This window comes from Poecile atricapillus, chromosome 17 (genome assembly GCF_030490865.1).
Source record: "Poecile atricapillus isolate bPoeAtr1 chromosome 17, bPoeAtr1.hap1, whole genome shotgun sequence".
Classification (NCBI taxonomy): Eukaryota; Metazoa; Chordata; class Aves; order Passeriformes; family Paridae; genus Poecile; species Poecile atricapillus.
The window spans coordinates 3,305,904-3,329,690 of record NC_081265.1 but is presented as its reverse complement, the minus strand read 5'-3'; the positions used below and the strand labels follow the sequence as shown (position 1 = coordinate 3,329,690).

General features: G+C 39.9%; 1 protein-coding gene across 7 annotated transcripts in view; it reads left to right on the top strand.

Annotated features, from left to right (window-relative positions):
* Nucleotides 1-1,032: 1,032 nt before the first annotated feature.
* HELZ (helicase with zinc finger) overlaps nt 1,033-23,787 on the top strand; it is an 84,553-nt gene continuing 61,798 nt past the window's right edge. For 4 of the 7 annotated variants that reach the window (XM_058852083.1, XM_058852082.1, XM_058852084.1 and 1 more), the window contains exons 1-4: nt 1,033-1,097; nt 18,118-18,345; nt 20,097-20,133; nt 23,419-23,543. In XM_058852083.1, the coding sequence (XP_058708066.1) occupies nt 18,136-18,345; nt 20,097-20,133; nt 23,419-23,543 (372 nt within the window). In that variant the 5' untranslated portion in view covers nt 1,033-1,097; nt 18,118-18,135. Of the gene's footprint in view, nt 1,098-1,701; nt 1,722-17,040; nt 18,346-20,096; nt 20,134-23,418; nt 23,544-23,787 lie in introns of those variants that run through there. The other 3 variants (XM_058852081.1, XM_058852080.1, XM_058852085.1) reach the window with 3 other exon arrangements.

Genomic DNA, 23,787 nt, shown 5'->3' with positions numbered 1-23,787 from the left:
TGAATTAAAGGAGAAGGAAAAGTTTTTAAAAAAAAGTGGAATTCTGTTTTGGTGATAAACTTTCCTAACATTCTGAAGTAAGCTGCTTTCCTCCAATTTCTTGTCCACTTTGCCCTAAAGCACAACAGCCTATACAGAGCACAGGGCACCCATCCACGGCAGCTGAGCCAGTAACACCTTGGAAAAGCCAGTCTGCAAAACAGCGTAGGTATTGAGAACTGATTGCCAAAGAGTCTGAAAACACAACTAACAGGGAAGATTACTCCATGAAAATAAAACTGTTATGCAAAGCAGTTTCTGGATTCATGAGCAGTCCTTCAGCACAGGCGGATGGGTTTGGAAAACACGGTGACAGCGTGAGCTGCTCCTGGGCAGCCTCGGAACCCGCACCCGGCCTCCCCCAAATTTCTTTGAGGGAAGAACTTTAAAAAGCCACAGGAAAATAATTTAAAAAAAAATTAAAAAAACCCCAAAAAACCCCAAACCAAACAGACAAAAAAAAAAAAAAAATCCAACTCATGCAGTAGAAAAACCATGAGAAAGAGTAATTTCTAAGATTTTTTCAGGGGTGGGCTCCGTGTCCGGCTCTGGTCGGCCCCCCCGCCTGCCGGTACCGGTCCCGCCAGCGACCCTCGGGCTCCGCAGCCGCGCTCCGAGCCCAGGGAAGGGGAGGGGAAAAAAAGAGAAAAAAATAAAGAAAATACAGAAACCCCCCTCGAAGTAGTCGGTTTCTAGCGCGGGTGGCGCGGAGGTGGCCCCGGACGCTGTTCCGTGAGGGGATCCCGGGCTGCGCTTCAGCGGCCGCCGGGCTGAGGGGATATCGGGTCCCGGTCCCCATCCTCATCCTCATCCCCTATCCCGGAGCGCGACCCTGTCCCCATCGCCGTTCCGTCCCGGTTCTGGGCCCCACCCGGATCCCATTCCTGTCCCCGTCCCAATCCCCGTGCCGCCGCCGATCCCATTCTCGTCCCTGTCCCGTCCCGTCCCCTCACACCGCCGCCCTCCGCCTTCCGGGCCGCGGGGAGGGCCGGCCTTTCCCACAATGCTTTGTGGGACGTTGACAAGTGGATCCAAGATGGCGTAGAAAGTAATGACAGGTAAGTCGGGACTTCCCCGTCCGCCCCCGCGGGCACCGAGCGCGGCCCGCACCGGCCGCCCGCGGCCCCGCCGCGCCCTCGGGGGACCCGCGGGGCCCCGCGGCCGGCGGGGCGGGCGGTGCGGGGCGCGGGGGCCGCGCGGTGCCGGCGGGAGCGGGCCCTGTGTCCGCGGAGGGCCTGCGGCGGCCGCCGCTCGCGGGGTGTTTACGGGGCGCTCGGCCGGACCCCGGCGCCGCCGCGCTTCCCGGGGCCCGCGGGCGGGCGGAGCGGCCCCGCGCCCGGCCGGGCCCAGGGACCGGGCCGGAGAGCCGGGGATGCCTCGCACGAGCCGGGGGTGCTCCGGGGGGGATGCAGGGGGTGTGGGAGGCAGCTTTGTTTTTGTACCGGGCGGGGCGGGAGGGGACGGGAGAGACGGCCAGGAAATAACAATGGTGAAATAGAAGTGAAAAAAATGGGGTAGGTAGGGTTTGCTGAGGGATGGAAAAACAAATTGGAGGAATTTAACAGCTGTTGTAAAATTACCCCCTCGGAGCGGTTGAAGGGTGGGCAGATGAGCTTATGTTTTTGTTTTCTGCAGGAGGCTTTGGCAGGGAGAGTGGAGTGAAGTCGGGAGTTTTAACACAGGTCCTGAGAGCAGCTTTTATACCCTGGATCAGCTCTGAAACTGAAAACAGGAGAGTTTCCACTGCACATTGCAATACAGCCCTTCCAGCAGACACTTATATGTATCTTTTTAGGGCAAATCCCCAGGCAGGAGAAGGATCTGTTACCCCTCCTGCGGTGGAAGGTGTCCTTTTGTTAATTACCAAAGGAGTGCAGTTGTTTTGGCTTCAGTGCTTTGTTAGGCAATTGTTGTTTGATTAGAGCAACATGATTAAACATATCATTGATGGAAATTAAGAAATAACTGGGGGAAACAGTTGCAAGGCTGCTTCCCAGATAATGACAAAATGAGTAAGAGTTAACAAGGTAACAGGATTTTTGCATTGTATCAAAGGTACAGTGAGCTTGACAGGAAGTTTTAAAATATCACATTTCACTTTTCATTGAAAAAATAAAAGAATTCAGTTGTGAGACAGAAAAATACCCTGAAAATGGATATCCCCATTGACAGATTGAGTGTATGTATCATCACGGCTGGTTCTATTTGGGATGGTTTGGATTGTTGACATTGTCTGATGTTGTTCTTAATAATTAGTGTATTTGAAGCAAGGCAAAGGATAAAATATGTTACGTGCCATCCTTTATATAAGAAAAGACATGTTCCTTTCTAGAAAATAAAAAAATAAGCAAGTGATTCTTGGAAAGTATACATTATTTTCCAAGACTAATAGGTAGAACAGGGAGGCTTTAAAATAATGTGTGTTAAATTTGGTTGTTTCAGTATTTTTGAGCCATAGCAGATTGTGAATGAAAACTCAATTTTTTTCCTTTTCTTTTTTTTTAATGGCAAAGCTTTTGTGATGGGGACTGTCTGGGAGTGCTGGGCAGGCTATAGGGAGGAGCTGATTTTGAACATTCAGTTAAAACTTAGAGGAGTGAAAGTGTACGAGGGGCCACCACATTCCCTCCACCTCCTTGGGGTGCAGACCCAGGGAATCAGACTTTGGTAGCCTTGGCTTTTACAGCTCAGAAATTGTGAGTGGCAGAAGCTGAGTTAAGCTTTTTTTTGTTGAACTTTAATTAGCAGAGCAGTTTATTGGTAAGTGAAGGAACATTTTATGTGTTACTACTGATAACTTGAGTTCTCTTTGTAATTTGTTCTGAAAGCAGAAATTACTTCTTTATTTTTCCTAGCTGAAATGACATTTCCTTTATCACTCTTCACCTCTGATTTTTTTTGACTTACGAAATGTACAGTGTGCATTTTTCCTCTTCTAATTCATACAGGCACTGTGCCTTTTTAGGTGAGCCAGATGAATTTATTGTAGTAGAGGCTTGTTAAAGTAAAGGCTTAAAGGCTTGAAAGGTTGTAATTGCTGATTTTGTTGGGGTATTTTTGTCTATTTTGGGATTTTTTTTGTTTGCTTGTTTGGGTTGTTTTTACCTCTTCCCATCAGACTAAAACTTAAAGGGAGATGTGGAAGCATCATCTTATTCTCTAATTTGTCCCAGTTCTGCTTCTTGATGTGTCATGGATGATCCTTTTCCTTTGTGAAATCTCACTGGTTTCAGAGAAGTTCCTCCTGGGCTTTGGGATCAGTGTGAGCAGATCTGGTTGTAGAAGAAGGGCTGTGGTTTGGAGAGAACTTCTGCTCAGAGGCTGGATTTGTAGAGAGATTCACATCTCAAAAGATGTGAGTCAGAGTGTCTGGAAAGCCTGAAGAGGGGATATTCCCAGGTGAATAAGGTACGGGTCTAGTGCTTGAGAGATGTGGAGAGCCTGATGCAAATCACTTCACCTGTTTGTATTTCCTTTTGAAGGAATTTAAAACAGGGATAGTGAATCTTACTGACTTGTAAGGAGTTCTGATGCCTGTGGATGAAAGAGCCCATGTAGGAACTGGGCAATAATACTACTCATGCTTTCCAACTCTGTTAATTTAGTAGTCTGATGAACCATTTTTCTCCATTGTTGGCAATTGTTTTTGTTAGTAAAATACCCTTTGCATTTATAGCTGGATATTCTTTCTGACTTTTAGTGTGTTGGTTTGTTTTTATTTGTTATTTACTACCATCTTATATTTGCTACTGAACATTATTCTTGGTGTTTTCATTTTAGTAATGGCAGAAACAATTGCTGAAGCAATTCAGGTTATTAAAGCCTTTGAATCTCTCACCTCACTGGCATCCCCTCCTGAGGTCAGTGGGACCTCACAGGTCTGGTAGCAGGAGTGAAATCTAAATTAAAAAGTCTTTGGAATTAATTTAAATCCATCCTCTGTGTACAGCCTGACAGTAACTGGGGAAAGTTGTGGGAGCTGGCTTGGAGCAGGAGAAGGAAGGGTGGTGTGACATGCTCTAGCTTAGGGATAGAGTGGTTGGACAGCTGGAATTCCCCTGCCTGGGGGATCAGTAGGCCAAGAATCCCAGTGAGCTTCAATCCTGTCCTGACGTTTCTGCTGGCATTGCTGAAGCTTTCTTCCTGGAAGGAAGCAGATCTCTCTGTGTTCTCTCTGTGCAGCACTGCCAGTGGCTCATCATGGGGGGGGAAATTCCACATTTTGTAATCTCAACCCTCCCTCCTGCTCATATTGCAGCTGTTGAATCCTTCCTCACTTCTTTTGCTGAGATGCTGTGGTAAAATCTCATTTTCAGTATATGGTACATGTATTTTTTACCCCATAAATGGAAAGATTATGAGTTAGATTTTCAGAACAAACAAGACCTTCCTTTTTCATTCTTGTTTGTCTTGCTCTCTCTTCCATGGCCTTTGGCAGCAAGGCAGCACTTGTGTTTGTATGTATCAATGACATATATTTAAAGACATGGTACTTTATATGTTGGATTTTTTTCCTCCCCTTAGTGCAGACTTCTGTGGTTGCCATCCTTTTTCAACAAAGAAGAGAGAATGTTTTAAAAGAGGCTGGTTTTTCAAAAGTCTCCACACAGCATTGGTATGGAATTAAAAAAAAAATTCTGAAGGAATGCTTAGTCTTCTGGAGATACTGACTGGGAAAATAAACATTTTTTTTCCCAATTTTTTTGGGGTGGGAGAAAGTAACTAAGCTTCATAGACAGGGAAATTTGGAGTCTGCAAGGTCAGAGGCTGCTCCACAGGAACAGGCCAGCTTCTGGGGATTTCATTATGGTGACACTGATATGTGACTCAGGTTCCTTATTCCAAAACAGTTTTGCTTACTGAGCTTTTCTCTTCACACGAATGTTTACAACATGAGGCTTCCAAGAGAAGCAACACTCATGTCTGAGAAACACAGAAAAGTGAATATTACTGTAGGAAAAGAAGGGATGGGGAATTTAAGCAACGATATTGTGATTACCCATGGGTGAGAATTTGTTTTTCTGTTGCATTTCTATTGCACTGCCAGTTGAAGTTAAAGGATACTTAATGAGGCTATAACGTAATACCCAAATATTCCTCTGTAATTTTATATGCAAATTCCTGGTTGTAAATTAGAAATGGACTGGTTATTTTCTGGTTATTTTTTCTCAGAGTCCTCCATATTACCAAATTAGGCTTGTTACAGGAAAGCCAGATAAGAAATGATAGATTTCAATCATTTTCCTCCTTAAATGTAGTTTTACTACACTGAGAGGATCCATTTCATGACTACAAAGTTTGAGTGGTGACTGTGGCCCCATCCTACATCCGGATGAGTACCAACTATGAGATTTTCTGAGTGGCATGGAGTCCTTGTCAGATGTTAGAAGGCTTGAACCTTAGCAGGAAGGTAATTCAGAATTAATAGCACTGAACTACACAGGTTTTCCAAGCAGCAGTGGATACACAGTGCTGCCAAGCTGGTAGCAAGAAGTTTTGAGGGTGATGTTATGTGGAGATATGTTTTGGAGATGTAACTGGGAGCTGTTTTGCCATTTGTTGCTGTTAGTCCTGGGAAATATCACTTGCATGAGGAATGATGTGTCTGAGGTGAATGTTTTGAATCTTTGGCTTATGTGTGGTTTGGGGAAATAAGTTTCATACTTCTGTTAGTAAGCAGTAGCAAGGCTACTGATTCTTGGGGCTGTAATGATGAAATATTGGAAGAAAAAGAACAGTAGGTTTGTGTTTGGTGTGAAATTTTGAATGTTGCAGTGGCAGGAAGTGAAGGATAGAAATGTGAGCACTGTGTGGAGTCGTCTGAGCTGGTTTTATGGTAGTTAGGGTAAGTGTTACTTAGAAATGATCTTTCAGTCTGTGAATTTCACGGTCTGGTTTTTTTCCCCCCCATAGTTATATATAGCAAAAATACTGTATTCATCAAAACACTAAAAATTATAGTGCTTAAATATGCTTAAAAGGTCTTTCATAGCCCTTCAGACCTCACTGGCAAGAAGGAAATCTGTAACATGAGCTGTTTTTGAGAATCTTGGTTGTTAGTAATGCAGCACGAGTGTTTAATTTGGTGGAAAATGTTTAGTGGTTCAGCAAACCAAGAAGGTAACAAATCTTTGTGGACATCATAAATGAAGAATGCCACAAATGAAAAGTGTAGTGGTTTTGGCAGCATGTAAAGTAACGCTTCTTCCCTATGTATCTTTTCACTTCATGTATGGTAATCTCTTCTTTTTAAGTGAAAATTTAATTTTATCCAGGGGTAATTTTGGAGGGACAGGGATGGGCAGTTGGCCTCTGTTCCCAGGTAATGTTCCTTCATGAGTTTCAACTAAATTCTCCCTCAGCTGGGATTCCCAAATGGTGTTGGACCAGCCACGATAGCTGCCTTGCATCTACTCCTCTGCTATCTTGGGAGCCAGAATTTGTTGGATTTCTCTCATTATCTGCATGGGGAGGTCATTAAGGGGAATGTTTTTTGCATATTTTGGAATCTGTGCTAACGCAGTGCTGTGGGTCTTTTATTCCAGTGATGTTTTTGATTATAGTTGTTTGTGCTAATGGTTTTGAGGTAACTGTGCTCTGGCCATATCTTGAGACACTCACACATTTGGAATGGTGCAGGACATTTGTTTTGTCGTTTGAACTGACTGATATTACTTGGCTGTAGCTTTGTTTATATTTGTTTGGCTGGGCTAGACACCCGTCCTCTGCTTCCCAAGTTTTGTCAGGATTATGCTGTTAACCACAGCAGGATCGTTGCTCATTCCTGCTGATGCAGTTCTTTGAGTGGAGTTTCAAATACGTGACTGAATCACTAATGTTTGTTTCAAAAGGAATGAGGAGGGTGAGTTTTATTGGGAAATGTGTTCTGGATACACATTGTGGTGTAGGGTTTGCTGTGAGGGGAGAACTTGGGAATCCGTATTCTATTTCTGAAAGAGTCTAAAAATTGAAGCTGTTGGTCCTACCATGGTCAGGCATTTGAGGAGAGGAAACAGGGACATGATAAAAGCATTATCCATATGCAGAAGGGTTAAGTAATGAAAATACAGAGTTAAAAGACAACTCCCCAGACTAGGCTTAGCTATATTATACTGAGCTATTTGAAGCACGGTCATGTAAAAATGAATTTCAAAGGTAATTTACAACAAAGATAGCAGTTCTTAGAGGTGGAGGGTTAGTTGCTGCTTTGAACTTTCAAAACTGTGCACAAAAATACCATGTACAGTTACATAATAGACATGGTTTGGGGAAAGATGTGTTTGGAGGATCTGTGGGTGGCATGATTGTGTTATTAAATCTGTTACGGTAGGACCCTTTTGTGCTAAGCACTGTGTAAATGCGTAACAAAAAACTCAGTCACAGTATTATTCACTACTATAATAAATTAAAGTTCATTATAAAGCTGCAACGAAGGCTAAGGTATATTGAAAGAAATTTTTCCTGTTTTGTGGCACAATGTTCTGGCTGATTCCTGTGCTCAGTTTGTGACCTGTGCAATGTACCCGGTATTCAGCATGAAGATTTTTTACAATCTTTTGCTTTTGAGCAAATTGAAAGAGTGATTCATATTTTGAATCTCAAACAGCAAATGAACTTGTGGGGCTTTTATTTTTTCCCCATTTTTTCCAACAGTAAAACTGTGATAGATACCTGTAGCATCTGCACTTGCCCTGGAGATCAAAGCTGTGCTTTTCACCTAGATCTGCTCCCAGGAGGGTGTTGCCTTGCAGTATCCAGGGCATGTCAGGAGTGGAGAAGTTCTTGTGTGAAAGTGAAAGTTTGGCATTTGAGGGAAGACTGTTTCAGCATTGCTACAATATCCTGTTAAGAAGAGAAAATGTGGATTGAACCACTGAGCTTTGGCACTGCTGAGCTGCTGGGGGTGGGGAAGAGTTTGCCTGGTTTTTGACATGGGAATGTGCTGTGATAAATAATTTCCTAGTTTAAAGACACTTTTATTTCTGAAATCCAAATACAGCTGTATTAAATGAAGCTGTGAATTGAACATGGGACTGAGGGTTAGGAACTGCTAATTTTGATTCTGTCTCTGAGACTGATTAAATTGGTGAATTTGGCAAATGAACTATGGTCAAGTGTTCTCTGCAGACAGTGCTGCATGAGTGGCAGGTTCTGTGAGCACTGGAAAATTTGTGATGTGTTTTTGCATTTAAACTTCTGAAATATATTTGTAAATCTAGTGATATGTGTCCTGTGTTGAAATGATGCTTGGGAATCTTCTTTGACTCCCCTTTGCATTCCTTGGGAACACAGTTTGGCACTTGCTTGGCATTTTGAAAATGAGGTGACACATGTTTAGTCACACTGATACAGATGTGAGTATATCACAGAGCAGACATTTCTCAGAGAGGACTTCTGGCACTACCTTATGACTCAGTGGAGAACAATATTAGGAATTGAAGGACTGGGTAAGTCCTTAAGATGAGTAGTGTTCATTTTTTGGTCAAAATTATTACTAAACACTAGTGTAGAGGCAGGAACAAGGCTGTGTTCTTTTATTCAAGTATTGAGAAGGGAGGTTGTGACACAAGTAAGGCATAGTTTGGAAAGCTGTGGATTATGATGTTTAAACCAGCTTTTAGCATATGGATATTATTCTGAGAAATGTGTTTGGGTTTGAGTCCTGTAGGTTGGTGCTACTCTATGGAGAGCTGGCTGGTCATGCAGTGCTGAGTCTTCCCTTTGTTTTTCTCTGGCAAATTTCATTAAGAGAAGCAAAGATTAAATTACTTTTCTAATGCATTTTTTAAAAGTAAGTAATTGGTGATGTTGTTATGGGGATAAAATGGTAACCATGGGACAATATTTCAATTAAAATGCCCTCAACTTGGGTAAGTGTGAGAAACTCTATTCTCAAAAAGCAGTGTGAACACAGAGTTATATGGTGTACAAATTCCTGTTGTTAACCAGTTATTATGAAATATTGTTTACGTAAAGATTTTCTATGAAGGAGCCAAAAACTTAAGGTGGGGCAGAAGCACCACCTATTATTATGTTACCTGATGCCTACTATGACATACTCTTCATTTCACTTGGTTATTGCTTGCCAGATTTTAATTATTTGGGTTGAAATTTCCCATGGTAGGTGTCTTTCACAGTCTTACTTTTTGGGTGCTGTTGAGGAGAGAAAGGTTCTGCCAATATGATTCCATCTTTTCTAGAAGTTGGGCAAAATATTTTATTGTGATCATGATAAATTAGAAAAGAAATAATCTAATGACCTATAGTGCTGCTTTGTGAAAAGTTGAGATGTATTATTGTATAATGTTTCTGCCAAGGATGTACTTGTGATCAACCTTGTGAAAATCTTCTCAGTGTTGGTCAAATCAGCATTAAGTACAAATGTAAAAGATAATCCCTGCAGTGTACATGCTTCAGCCTCAGCTAAACGGGATTTCTCTGTAATTTGAATGCTGGGGCTCCTGTGTTCCTCCCTGGTGTGATTTTGGACAAAAATGAGAACACAGAAAATTCCCTTTCTGTTCTCCTGATACCAAGTTCCTCTTTCCTCCCAGCTCTACCTTCCTGCATCACAGAGGAAGCAGTGACTGGATTTAAACAGAAGGTGCAAAATGGATATTTTTTCAGAATTATGTACAATAAATGTAGAGATGGGGGTGGTTGAATGAGGAGAAGGAGATTGAAAAATATTAGTATTCAAAATAAATAGAAGGGAGGTTGTGCAGTGTGGGTACATATGATTTATTTTATAATGCTAATACTGTTGTTTGGTGGAATACAGTTTTGCTATCTGCATAAATTAGAAAGTGTCACTGAAATGGAGTAGGGAATAGCAAAAAGGGAGAAGGCAAATCCTACTTAAGCCCTATCTTTGCTACACTTAATTTTCTGTATTTCTAATGAATTTTCCCATGTTGTGATGTAGAGGAATGCTGGATACTCCGAAGTCACTCTGCAGACACCAGGTGCTCTGTGTTGGACATGTAAAAGGGCTGTATAGTACAGGCAGAGCATAAGGGGGAGAAATCACTTCTAGATCTTTTAATGTAAATATAAGAAGTTTATATAAGTTTCTTATAAAAGTAAGAAACTTTTGCCTTGTGTGTTCTTACCTTAATTCTCTGTAAAATGGGAATATCGTCAGAACGATAAAGATATTTTTTAAATTCTTATGAAGTACTTGGTTGCAGTACTGTAGGCATTATTGAATAGTAAATGAAAACATTCAAATGCTATCATTTGAGTGAGATTTGAGGAGCATGCAGTAAATGAGGCCTCAGCCCTGTGCTGAAGTATTTCACTGGATGTCCATTAAGCAGCAGCCTCCGTTCTGCCCTCTCATTCTGCCAGGTAGCCCTTGGAAAATGTGCTCTGTGACTAACACAGTTAAAGGCAATATCCTAATAATGCAGGCACACAGGAGGCCAGCATAAGCTTGTACAGATGCTCTTGTCCTCACACAACCTCAGAGTATTGAACTTTACAACCCAATATTTGTTCTGTGAAGTTAATGAATGCAATATATGTATATATTTGCTTTGTTTAAATAGGAACCTTGTATCTGTTGGCTGTGAATGGCTTTCAGGCAGCACCAGCACATGTCACGTAGATGCTGTGCTTTGACTTGCCAAGTATTTAGCTTAGTTTCATCAGGACAGGTGATGTTTTCAGACAGCTGTGTGAAAAAAAGATCTTTTTAAAGGCAGGATGTAAAGGTATTAGGGATGGTTGGTGGATGGGTTGGTTGCAAGTGTTGAGGCCATGAGTTATTTCCAGATTTTGAGCCAAAGATAGCCAGTCTGTCCATGTCTGAGTGTTGCTGCTGCTGGGTGCACAGATTGTCCTTTTGCTGCTATTTCCAAAATGAAAATAAAAGAGATTAGTAAAGGTAATAAAGCGTTAATAATCACTTAGTAGTCTGTACTGAAGTCATAACTGGCATGCAAAAAAATGTAACTTGTTACTATCTGTGATGTATGTAAAGTGGTTTAAAGACTGCAGAGGCTCCAGATGCAGAAGGCATTTGCTCTTAATCTCAATTGCCTGTGTCGTTGTGTGAGTGATAAACCATCCACAGGCTCTTGTTCCTTTTTCAATAAACGTGGTTGTGTTTATTTTATACTTCAGGTTTACAGGATCACTCGGATCCTCATTTATGTGCCCAGAGATCACTTGCCCTCCTCATTAATGGTGCTGTCTCTGATTTTTCAATGTGGAAGGACAGTCTAAGCATTTAATGATCAGGGGCATGGTGAACCTCTTCTTTCCCCTTTTTCCCTTCCCCAAACAGACATATCATGTTCCTCAGAGGCCTTGGAGCAGGATTCTTGCTGCTGTTATGCTATAGAATAAAACCTTGAAATGTGCTTGCCTCATTCTGTATGCTCCATTTCAGATTTAACATCATTTTTGGAATTGAAAGTAGGGTCATTTTGCCTGGAGTTGTACAACATTAGCCAAAGTAATTCAGTTACTTCAGAAAACTGATTAGATTGTCCTCTCTCAAGGGTGGAGGCTTTTGTATTTGTTCTGTAAGGTGTGCAGTGCATTTCTGAGAACTTCTTAACTGCTATTACAGACTTCAGCCATAATTACAATAAATGAGTGCGTGAGTCTCTGCTGTTATGTTTTTCTTAAAAGAAAAAAGAAAGCCAAAAGCACCTTTCATATAATTCTTTCTTGCACTCTGTGTATGAAAGTTGCACCATCCTTTTCCTCTCTGTTATGTTGGTACAGTGCACTGTTGTTATCAACTCTCATTAAATGAATTTTTAGACTTGGATTATTTTTGATGAGTATGTCATGACACTAGGAAAGTGCATTTTTTTTTTTTTTTCTGTATGTCTCTGTAAGTAATTTCTGTATTTTGTGCAGCTCTATTTTATTCCATCCTGGATGGCTGAATAAAGGGGGTTTGGGTTTTTATTCTATTTTTTGTCTCAAGGCATAGATTGGGTTATTTTTCCACAATAGATAAGGAAAATAAATGGATATCTAATTTTATTTTACTGATCTAAAGGTATTTGAGTGGTATTTGGTAATAATACAAAACCAGTTGACATGCAGAGATGCAGGCCTGCCTTAAGATGGGATCACAAGAGATGCCAGAGCAACTTTATAATATGGACAGATGTACCATTCCCTATTATAGTGTGTGGCCTCACATGCAGTTTATTTGCAGAGTTTTGATAGTTGAATTCCAGTGGCCTGTGATTTCTAACTGTAATGTTGGCATGTTCAGAGTAGCTAGCTTTTTTATTGTGTCATATTCAATATATTAATTCAGATTAAACCCTGGATCTTTCCATACCTGTATAAACTCAAGGACATTGTCACTTTTTTCTTGATAATTTTGAATGAGAGGGAAACCATTAATCACAGGGATTGTAACCATACCAACTTTGTGAATTCCCAAATATTACTTGAATATATTATGGAAATAACAAATTTTTGATGTGTGAATTACTTACATCTCAGTTTACCAGTAACAGCTTTGAGAAGGGGATGGGATGTGCACTGCTTGGGTCTGTAATCTAAAAATTTTGGAAACTGCTTTAGTGAAGCCTGGAGACTATTGGATGGATCCTGGAGCAGTTAAACTGATGAATGCAGCCTATGGCATTGACTGTTATGGGCAAGAAAAATAAATAAGACTTTTCTTTCACTGGCCAGTGACACTTTGCTACAGCTCTTGATGGTAAATGGCAGCATGTGGCAGTAATTGATGGGGTAACTGATGTCTTGGTATCAATAAGAGGCTGAGTTATAACTTAACCTTTCCCTGGGTCTGTTATCTGTCTTGTTACACATTTTTCATGAAACCTGCAGCATCTTCAAGACCCTTCAGACTTCTGGAGAATTCAGTTCCAATTGACTTGAAGCTCAGAAGTTACTGAGGAAGGACAGAGCAATCAGCCTCGTAAATAAATCTAGTAGGTCTCTTCTTGCTCTTAAAAAAGGAATTGCTGGGAAATTCTGATAAACCAGCTGTCTTTTCTTGAGTATTGCCTGAATTCATTACATGTTTAAAACTTCTCTCCAATTTGGTGGCCAGCCTTTCCAGTCTGTGAGATGGGCTGAAAAATCCCAAAGGATTGGGAAACAGAGAGCTTGCATTTCTGTAGAGAGGGGCAGGATGAGTGGAATTCCTGCCCTGCTCTCTCTTGGAGCCTGCACCAGCTTGACCACAATAGGCAATAGAAGGGCAAATCCATCTCCTGCTTTCCTTTCCCGCAGGACAGCGGGCTGCTAACAGGAGGACACGGCTGAATGGCCTTGGCAAGGAATATTTTGAGCTTATTTCCCTCAGCAGAACTGTTTGAAGGCTTATGGATTGTAATGGGAGGCAGCTGGAGAGGCTCTTCCCCTGCATGTTCCCCATGGCAATGGGTCTCATTCATTTGCTTCACTCTGCGATTCCCAGGATGTGGCTCTTGAAGTAAATTCAATTGACAGTAAATCCCTACCAGTCTCACTGTAGGACTGCAAGTTGAACATCATTGCTTTAGCATAAATCTTTACAAGAGATGTTAATGTTTGGTTAAAATATGCAAATATTTACTGACTTGTCTACTGTTTGTCAGCTTGGCATGCGAGACCTTGGATCTGATCCTTCTGTCTTGGCAGACATTGGGAATTTTGCCAGTAACATTAATAGGAACAGCATTGTGCCCTCTAATCTGTTTGTTTATGAAGTACAGCGAGAGTTATCTGGCTAGATGCTTTACAGTGAATTGAAAAAGCATCTGTTTGAAATTTTTTTAGGAACTGTCACATGCTTTAACTTATTATTATCTTAGTGTATGGACCCTTTGATTCCATGAAACACATCAGCAAGATGTGGAGCATGGAAGCGCACAGTCATGAGTTAAACTGCCGTGAAACGCTGGAATTTTAGTTCATGATGTTCTCTCCTCCTACATCGATTTTAATTTGAAGTTGGACTCATCAGACTGTGGAGTAGCTCTTCAGAGCCTCCTGTGCACCAAGCAGGCGTAGTGTTTACTTGGAAATAAATGACTGTGTGGATCACGTTGTTTATCACTCTTCCTTCTCAAGCTGTCCCTTCTGCCTTTTCCAGCCCCCTCTGCAGCTCTGGAGGGGAAATGTGCAGCTTTATTTGGAGATTGGATTTTAGTTACTCTTTCCATGTTTGTTTACAAAACCCCTTTGGCAAGAAGGTGGAATACTCATTAGGAATATTGAGCCTGAAAATCATTAGTTGTAGGAGGAAAAAAAAAGTTGTCATGGTTAGTTGTAAAAGCCACCAAGGTTTAAGTTACACCAGTTGGAACTAACCAGGTCTTTGAAATAATATTTTGTGGAAGATAAGCTGAGTAAAATTTGGCTTTCAATGAAATGCAAGTTCAGTAAGTTCTCTTGTACTTGAGGGTAGGAGTTTCATTGAGATACAAAGTATGATGCCAGATTATATATTTATATATATAATTTCTTAGGTATGTCTACCCATTTTAGATATGCAGCTTTAGACAGTGAGAATATGCCTCTTTACTGGTTCTTCAATATTTTGAAGATGTATTAAACTTCAGTAGAGGATAAATTATTTCTCAGAATTGAATTTAGAACTCTTTTGGCGTGTGGTTTTCCAGGTCTGTTTGAGAAAATTAATAATCCTGATGTTTGTTCTGTTACATGTTAGTGTTTTAAGTTCAGTTTTGGAGACAGAAGTGAAGCCCATAAGTAATTTGCTCAGTTTTGCAAAGAGAGTTGGGAATATAGTACAGGGCTTGTGACACTTCATCTTTCAGTTCTAATCTGTAATAAATTCTACTTTTAGAGCGAATGTAGAAATTCCTATTTTATACCTGAAATCTTGAAAATAAAGATCTGTGTAGAACAGAAAATAAATTTCTTTTGACAAGTACCTTCGCTCGTTGGCTGTTAATGAATGTTAATGAAGTATTCTATGAATACATTAAGGTTGGAAAAGACCTCGAACGTAGAGTCCAACCTTTGACCAAATACCACTGTGACAACTAAACTGTTTTGTGAAGTGCACTTGTATTTTGAGCACTTCCAGGGATGGTGACTCCATCACTTCCCTGGGTAGCACATTCCAGTGCTTAACCACTCTTCCAGTGGAGAAATTTTTCCTCCTGTTCAACCCAAACCTCTCTTGGTGCAGTTTGAGGCTGGTTCCACTTGTCCTGTCACTTCTTCCCAGGGAGCAGAGCTTGACCCCCACCTGGTCACAACCTCCTTTCAGACAATTGTAGGGATTGAGAAGGTCCCCCTGAGCCTCCTTTTCTCCAGGCTGAGCCCCAACAGCTCCCTCGGCTGCTCCTGATCACTCCAGCCCCTTCCCCAGCTCTGTTCCCCTCTTTGGGATTTGTGCCCTTGAAGGGAGGAGCCCAGAACTGGACACTGGCCTTGAGGTGAGGCAGCAGCAGTGCCCAGCACAGGGGAACTTTCACCTTCCTGCTCCTGCTGGGACTTGGGAACTGCTCTGAACCATTTTAAATGTAGGGAAGTCAGGTGGTTGTAATTCACATTCACAAATCTCAATTGCTGATTTAGGGAACCAAAACTAGGAAAAAACGTTTCTGAAGTCAGCAGGAAAAGTCAGGTGTCTCCAAGGAATAGTCCAGAGCTGGATTGGAGTCTGAAGTAAATGGCACAAATATAAATGTGTATGTTTGAAGCTGCAGGTATGGCTATAGATGGGACTGAAATGAAATCTGAGAGCCCGAGTGCATCATTTTCCATGTGTTGTCCACATACTGGTTTTGTTTGTTATAATTTGTTTTTTTTTCCAAACAAATTACACTGCAGTGCCTCCTTATCTATCAGTGTGTCCCCAGCACTGTGATTTTGGTGGATTTTTTACACTCTGAAATGTCATTGGTGTGATTCACTTTAGCCAGTTATCCAGCAGCTTGGTCCTTAATGCTCTTGCTTCCATTTAATTCACAGGATTTTGCTCATGGTCAGTTATGTCCTCGTAAGTGCTCTGGAGTCTTCAAATTGACCAAAGAAATTGTGTGGGCTCTGCTGGGTGTGTAAAACCCAGCTTCTCAAACAGATGAGTTCTGTATTTCTCCACCAGTCAGCAAAAGGCAATTGATAAAGAACATCTTTGTCTTTTACGTGGTGCCATGTTGGGGGAGAAGAGCTTTCAGATCTGTCAGCTGTGCTGGCCAGGTCACTTAGGATGGGATCTGTGTTTAATCAGCTCTTTGGGAAGAAACACACAGAAGCTCTGCTCAGCCTTTTGGTCAAAGGAATTTTGGTTATATGTCAGCCAGGAAGTGAGGAAATCAAAAGTACAGCAGAGTTCATGGAGTCCTCTATTTTCAGTCCCTTAGGAAGAAAACAGAATGTACATGAGAAAAACATCAATTAACTGTTGTGTCACTGTGGAAGCAGATCCTAGATTTGTGAAATACACGGTGGCCTAAAATGGTAGTGAAGTGGAAACCAGTGCAATTTTTAGTTGTATCTAGAAAAGATCCTTGCATACACAGCTGAAGAATACCTAACATTTATGTAATTGAAAATACGTGCTTAAGTGATCCAGCTGAATCTTTAATAGAATTACCTCATGAATGAATTTACTCATATGTATGGAAATGCAAAACCTACTTGCCTCTTCCTATTGTTTGAAAATGTGGACTTATTTTTAGCAGAAAAAGAATTATCTGGATGAATGAGGTAATATTTTATAAGGCTGTTATTAAGAAAGAGGCACACGTCACAGATTTGTACCAGGATAACTGCAAAATATTCATGCTTATATTCCTTCATTTTAGAGAAGATTTTTTTTGTTGTTGTTGTATATGATAATTTTTTATATTAGTTTTGTGAAAGGGAAGCTGGTTTAAATCTTAAAAAAATCAGTATTCCTTTATGTAATTATTTTGATACTGAATGGAAATTTAAGAATAGAACACTATGTTGTATAATATATGAAAAGACTTGTTTACATTTCTTCTTAATGTTGGCTTAGGCATGTGTTAATGGGAAAAGTGGGATAATGGATTATTTTTCATGAGGAAAATGCATTTATTTGACTTTACATTCTTGAAGTTACTTTACCTTTGGTTGAAAATCTGAAATACCAAGTATAAAAAAAGCTTTTAACAGTGAATTTTTAAAGTGGACTAGAAGTAGTTATTTGAGACAATTGTGATAGTTGATCTCTAATCACAAATATTGACAATATGCTGCTTGCTAAAAGCAAAATTGAGAACTCTTAAGATTTTTCCTCTTTCAGGTATCAGAACCTATTTTTGTGAAGTCAGCTTTAATGTTCAGGGTCTCTAGGGATGTGTATCATGTATTTAAATGTCAGTGAAGGGAGAATGTGGGCAGGGATTATAGAAGTGCTTTGCTCTTCTGGTGGTTCAGATGTGGATATCCAATTGTCTTAGTTTATTGGCAGGTAATGTAATCTATGGACAGATTTTTTTTTTATAACTGTCTCAGTCTCCCTGAAATATTTACTACAAAATGATTTAAGAACCAACACTAGGGTGTTGTTATGGCAGGAGTATCTAGACTTTCTCAGCCATAAGTGTAGCTAAGCCAGCAGAAAGAAGAGACAAGAGGTTTGTTTGCTGTTGACTCCCAGGTCTTTGGTGTCCTTCCCTGTCCATCCTTGTTCTTCACCCCGAGGAAGCGTCTCCTCCTGCCGAGTGTAGGTGAGAAGTGCTTGGAAGAGAAGGTGGTGAGGAGTACGTGGCTGCAGGCTCAGAGACAGCACTTAAGGGATGAGTTGGTTCCTTCCAAAGCAAAGGTTGTGCTGCCACTGAAGACCCAAAAGCCTCTGCTTAAATCCATGCTGACTTTAAAATTTGAAACCCCTACTTACATTCTTACAATCTGTCGTGGGCTTTAAGTACCTTCTTGAATTAGAATCAAAACCGAGAGCTGGGAGTGATGGAGAAAAGCCTGGGAAGAAATTAGTTAGTGAGAAGCTTGGTTTAGGAAATGTGACTGGCCTAGCACGAGGGGGATGTGATGCAGCACCTTGAGACGGGAATGGAAGTTGGTTGGCAAGTTGTCAGTGCCATTCCACAGCTAACCAACGTTTTATCGTCCCCTCTGCCCCCGCTCTAGGATTTCTGTCCCTGAGTCATGGCAGACAGAAGACCAGAGAAGGCATGTGAACAAGCATGTGAATCCCTTAAGCAGCAGGATTATGAAGTGGCAGTGAAGCATTGCACAGAGGCTCTCCTTTCCCTCAGCCAGTACCCCCCAGCTCACCTCCCGGAGCCCTGCCAGGCAGAACTCGACCGCATCAAAATCGAGACTCTTCTGTATAGAATTGCTTCCTTTTTACAACTTGTGAGTGTGACTCTTTATAGTATCTAGTGAACTGGAAAGAAAAGTCAAATATCTTGTATTGTCAAGATTTAAATACAACTCAGAATTTTTGGCATGTTGCTCTGCCCACAGAATCCATCTTGCTATAGCATCTATGAGGCTTCTGTCTTGTAGCTCTCCCTGATCCATTTATTTTTCAGGATTGGAACCTCTTGGTTTGGGTCTCAATCACAGTTTTCTAAACAAATAAGGAAAAATACTTTGAACATATTAGAAAAAAAAAAAATTAAAAAAATAAAAAATATTCCAGGAAGGCAAAATACTGGGAGTAGGGTACATATGCTGAATTACATACCAAATTACCTTATCTTTTAAGAGCATGAAATTAAAGTTTCCACAAATAAAAATACTCAAAAAACAAAGTTAAGAAATGCCAAAATCTAGGTAGCTTGTTCATACATGCTTTACCTCCATTTGCAGAGGCCTAAAATTAGTCTTTCAATGCTTAATCCCAGCTTTCCAGGGCTTGACTAGAGAATATTTGGTGAAAGATGTAACTTCTAGACTCTGGCAAATATTTAGTGGAAAGGTGAATATGGGTCTTGTAAAGGTTCATAAATGCAAAGCAAGAGGCATAACCCTGAATTACAGGTGACCCCATTGCCAAAGTTGTGTCCTTCCTTTAAAGCATCAGAGCTACAGTTTCTTAAAGGGAAGGACATTTCAGTGCTTAAGAATAAACCTACAACCTGCTTTTTCTTACCTTTCTGAAATGCTATTACAGATTTACAGGGGTCTTGTCCACTCCAAATCTTCATGTATTGAGTAGGAGAAATTTCATCTCAGGTGGAAAAAGTCTGGCCAAGTCGCAAGACCTTGCTGGGCAACTTTAAGATAAATCTGCCCATCTGATTGAGGGAGTGTTTTTAAATATTCTTTAAATAAATATCTGGATTGGACTATTCAGTGTGCAAAACAAGAATTGGGAAACCTCTTAGATGAAGAAGTGACCTATCTTTTGGCTCTGCAGGGGAAGAGATTCACAAATAAGTGAGGTTGGTTTTTCTAATAGAAGTTGTGTTACCACAGACTTGACCTCTCAAAATTACTTCCATAAGGCAATATGCAGATTGGTGCTTGGATTATTTAATACATTTCTGACATCACTCTTTTAAAATCCTCTGAGGCACCTATCTGGATGTTCATCATAGTGATATTATTGCAGTGAGTCTGCAGGGACTTTGGAAAAATACTTGAAATCAAAACCTTCCAGTAAAGACTTGAATTATATAGATACGTGAAGTCTTAGGAAAACAATCCAAATTTTCCTTCTTGTTTTACTAAACAAAATAATCTTTAAAATCACTACTGAAAAGACAGTAAAATAATGTGCAAATCTTAAAATTTCAGCTTAACTATATTGGTGCAAGATTAAAAAACAAACAGTGTCTCGAAAAGTTAAGTTTTATATTTTTTTCTAGGTGTTGTGAGCCAGCCACAAACATATAACACACACACCTTTGCCCATTCAGGCTCCTCTTTTAAAATATCCATGTACTGAGAATTTGAGAAAAGTGTCAGCAATTAAGAATTAATCTAAGAATTAATTATATTCTAATTGACATGTGACTTATGTTCTTTACATGTTCCACCCAGGAAAAGACAAGGTAATGGTTTCTAAAAAGTTTTAAAAAACTTGTAATTCAAGCATGTAGTTGTTTATGCTAACTGGAATAATGCTATTTTTAAACTTTTCATGTTTTACCTTTCAGAAAAAGTATGGGCAAGCAGATGAAGACTGTAGGCATGGTATGCTTATTTCTTTTTTTATTACATAGTGTTATGAATTGCAGTCAGTTGTCTGAATTTTTAAAACTGATGCCCAGATTTGTTAGTTTGCTAACAGTGGTTTTTTTTCTTATTTAAAATTATGTATCTGCTTTATAATACTTTTTCTGCTTTTTTTTTTGTTTTCTTTTTTTTTCTTTTTCTTTAAAGAGAGATCTCACTATTTTTCAGCTCAAGTACCAGGGCTCATGCCTTTGGCTCAGTGGTGCTATTTGGCTTAATAGTTATTTTAGTGCACAAATGTAGGAAGAGTTGATAATGTCAGGATTCTCACAAAGGTAAAGACAAAAGACAGCTGATTGTTCCGCCTTTCTTCCCAGGGACATGGTGGATAGTTTGCTTTGCATTTGGGACTTAGTTCAGAGAAAATCAAGATGATGCACATTTGTTAAAGCTTCCAAATGTGCCTGTGTCACATTAAAGTCGAGCCTTTCATGTGTCACTGCTTGTTCAGTTGGGGTATTTTTGAAGGAATTAACCATCTCTCCTAATCCTCTGTTGTTCATCTATAATGCAAATTATTCAGAATTCATTGAGAACTCACTGAGTTTGGAACAGAGTTTATCAGTTAGATTTGGAAGGAAAAGGGGGGTAGATCCCACCTTTTGAATTTAATTCTTTAACAACTCCTGAATGTTAAAGGAAGTTTTTTCAGGTGACAGTTTTGTTACACAGTCTGTGATCTACTCTTCTGACCTTCCTGTGCTAGCAATGATAATCTTTAAATTGTTCCTTTCTGGGTTTGTGGGTTTTATATTGTTTCAGATTTTTTTTTTTAATGGGTTTGTCTTCACTGATAGTCAAGTCGTAGTTTGGGGAATTTGTGGGGCTCTGCAGCCTGCTTGTAAAGGTCTGTAAAAATCGACCAAGATAAATAAACTTGCTTTCTGTAGGTGTAAAATTAAAGTTTAATACCTTAAAAAAGTCTGTTTGTCGCTTAATCAGTACCAGTCTTGAAATAGTCTAATATTTAAAAAAAAATTCTTTTACCTTATTGATGTATGCTTATTGAGGGGTGTAATATTCTAACTTCAGAGTTGTCTTTCATGATGGCAAATAAAAGCAAGAGACATATGGAAAGCTGAAAGATGGTTAAAGGGGTGGGAGGGAGAATGCTGTTTTTAATGAACAGTGTTCTCATCTATGAGCTCTGATGGGTTTGTCATAGGGGACAGGGGTGACTTTTATCTGTGGAACTTTCTCTTGGGGTGTGTGTGTCAGTTATCAGTATCTCAAAGGAACTGTCATGGGAACTGCTTGTCATCTCTCACTGGACAGGCATAGAAGTGGGTGGAATAGGACCATTGATCTCTGTCATCTTTTTAAAAATTAAATAGAAAAAACAGCCTTTAAATGTGTATGAATTAACAAAGAAATAGCACCCAGATTAATGTTAATTTACTTCATTCATGCCAGTATATTCTGCACATATTATTTTCCAGATATAAAAAAAAAATTAACTTACTAATGCCATATTTATGTGTATATATAAAAATACTGAGTATGTATTTATAAATATATATATATATATACATATGCACACACCCCCCCCATATTTTTATGACTATAAGAATGAATGATTTGGTTCTCTGTGATGTGTGGTTATCAATTGTAGCCCAGCACCTGACATTTAGAGTATCTGCATTGATGATTCCAGAAGGTCTTAGTTTTTATTTTATGGTTGGGTTATTGTTGGGCAGAAACAGCCTTAGCATGGACTACTTGATTCTCACAGGCTTTTTGTAATGGGAAAAGCTTTATTCAAGCTGCTGTTCTGCCTTTTTACAAGACTTGACATGTTGCACAGCTATGATGGGTTTATTTGAACCTGAATGATCAGTGTATTCTGGAATAGCTTTACGTGTTCTTTATAGTATGCTGCTTGCAGTGTTACTGGGAATGATGATAACTTAAAATCTGTTAAATTATTCCACAAATCTTTCCCAAGAGATAGTGATTAATGTGTTGCAACTTTTTCTGTGCAACTGTATGTTTTAGGTTGGTGATACTATGCAGATAATGATATGAGATATAATAATTGGAGATTTAATCTTTGAGATTAAAATAGCAAGCTGTCAGACATGTTAAAGCTATTTTTGGTGCTTCTGCTTCTGATTTGGGAAGTAAGTTCTATTTTTGGCAATGTGGTCTGTCCTATCAGAGTGGTGAATTCAGACCAATCTTTGAGGCACTTTATAAAAATGGATTTAGTTACCATTGCAGTTTGAAGGGATTCCTAGTTGTTTTTATTTAAATGTTTTGTGGGACTATTTATTTATTGAGTCTTTCATGCAGTTTCTGTTAATGACGTGAATGTTGAGTGAGAAGTTTTGATTTATTATTCTAAAATGTAATCCTGAAGTTGTGGTGAATGTGAAATTCCTGTTAGCACTAAGAGGGGCTGTTTGCATCTGCATGAGTAGCAGTATAAACACAGATGTTGATGTTGCTTGCAATAACAGTTATTTTATAATTCCTTAATTTTAAACAACTGTCCAGCCTTCTTTTCAATTCACACACTTAGCTTGCTAAGCTTTTTAGTCACTCTGGCATTTTGTTTTCTGGACAGGTAATACATGTGATTAAGTGTTGTTGCAGCTTGTCTGAAGCACGTCTGCATCATGAAATAAATCCTGTCCGTGCTGGAAGTGTTCACAAAGTGTCTGTTTGGCACTGCTCACTGCTGATCCTGTGCTAGGAATATTCAGAAAGTTTTCTGTTACAGGGAGCCTGTAAATTACTGGGCTCAGACAATCGTTCCTGTATGCCACACTTTGCAGCATAAGTAAATAAAAGCCCTTTTAGAGGAGAAGGAATTGCCCATAAGGAGGTTGGCTATTTTTGGAAACGACAGGGCATGTGTTTTGTGAGCATGAATGGATCTTCCTGAGCATGTTTGTGTTACCGAGAGGTTGTGTTGGTTGCTATTTCTTTTTTACCCTTTCCATGAGAGGAGGTCCTTTGTGTCTGTGTCAGATATTTGAATTTACCCTTCCCATGTTTAATTTATGTCTATTTTAGCATGTAAACATGACAGCCTTTCTTCAGCTTGTGCAGCATTTATTAGCTGGTGGGAGACAAGATCCAAGTTAATGTTAGACAACAGCGCATTATATTCACATCCAACAAGCCATAGATTTAACCTGAGCTTCAGACTTTGTTTTCTTGTTAAGTGTGAAGGAAAACTGTATATATGACTTAAATGGATGGTGTGCTGAGGGTAATAGTGGCTGATTTGTGTTGCAGTTCTGGGAGAGGGGCTGGCCAAGGGCGATGGATCTCTCCGGGCAGTGCTCTGCTGCATGCATCTCAAAGGGAAGCTGCAAATTGTGTCTAATGTTCTTTCCAAATCACTGATGGGGGAATCACTGGTAAGTGGGTTTGCTACAATCTAAATGGTTTAAAAAATCAGTTTTGTATTTCCTTCTTTTAAAGAATCTGTTTAATAACAAACTTCCAACATATGTTTCACTGGCAGGTTGCAACAAAAATGATTGGTGTGGAAAAGATAAATATATGGGCACACATATGTTATCAGGATGCCAGGTTGTTGCATAACCAATGTTTCAGAGTTGTCGTGATTTTGAAGTTTTTTCACTGTTGGCCCTGAATCCT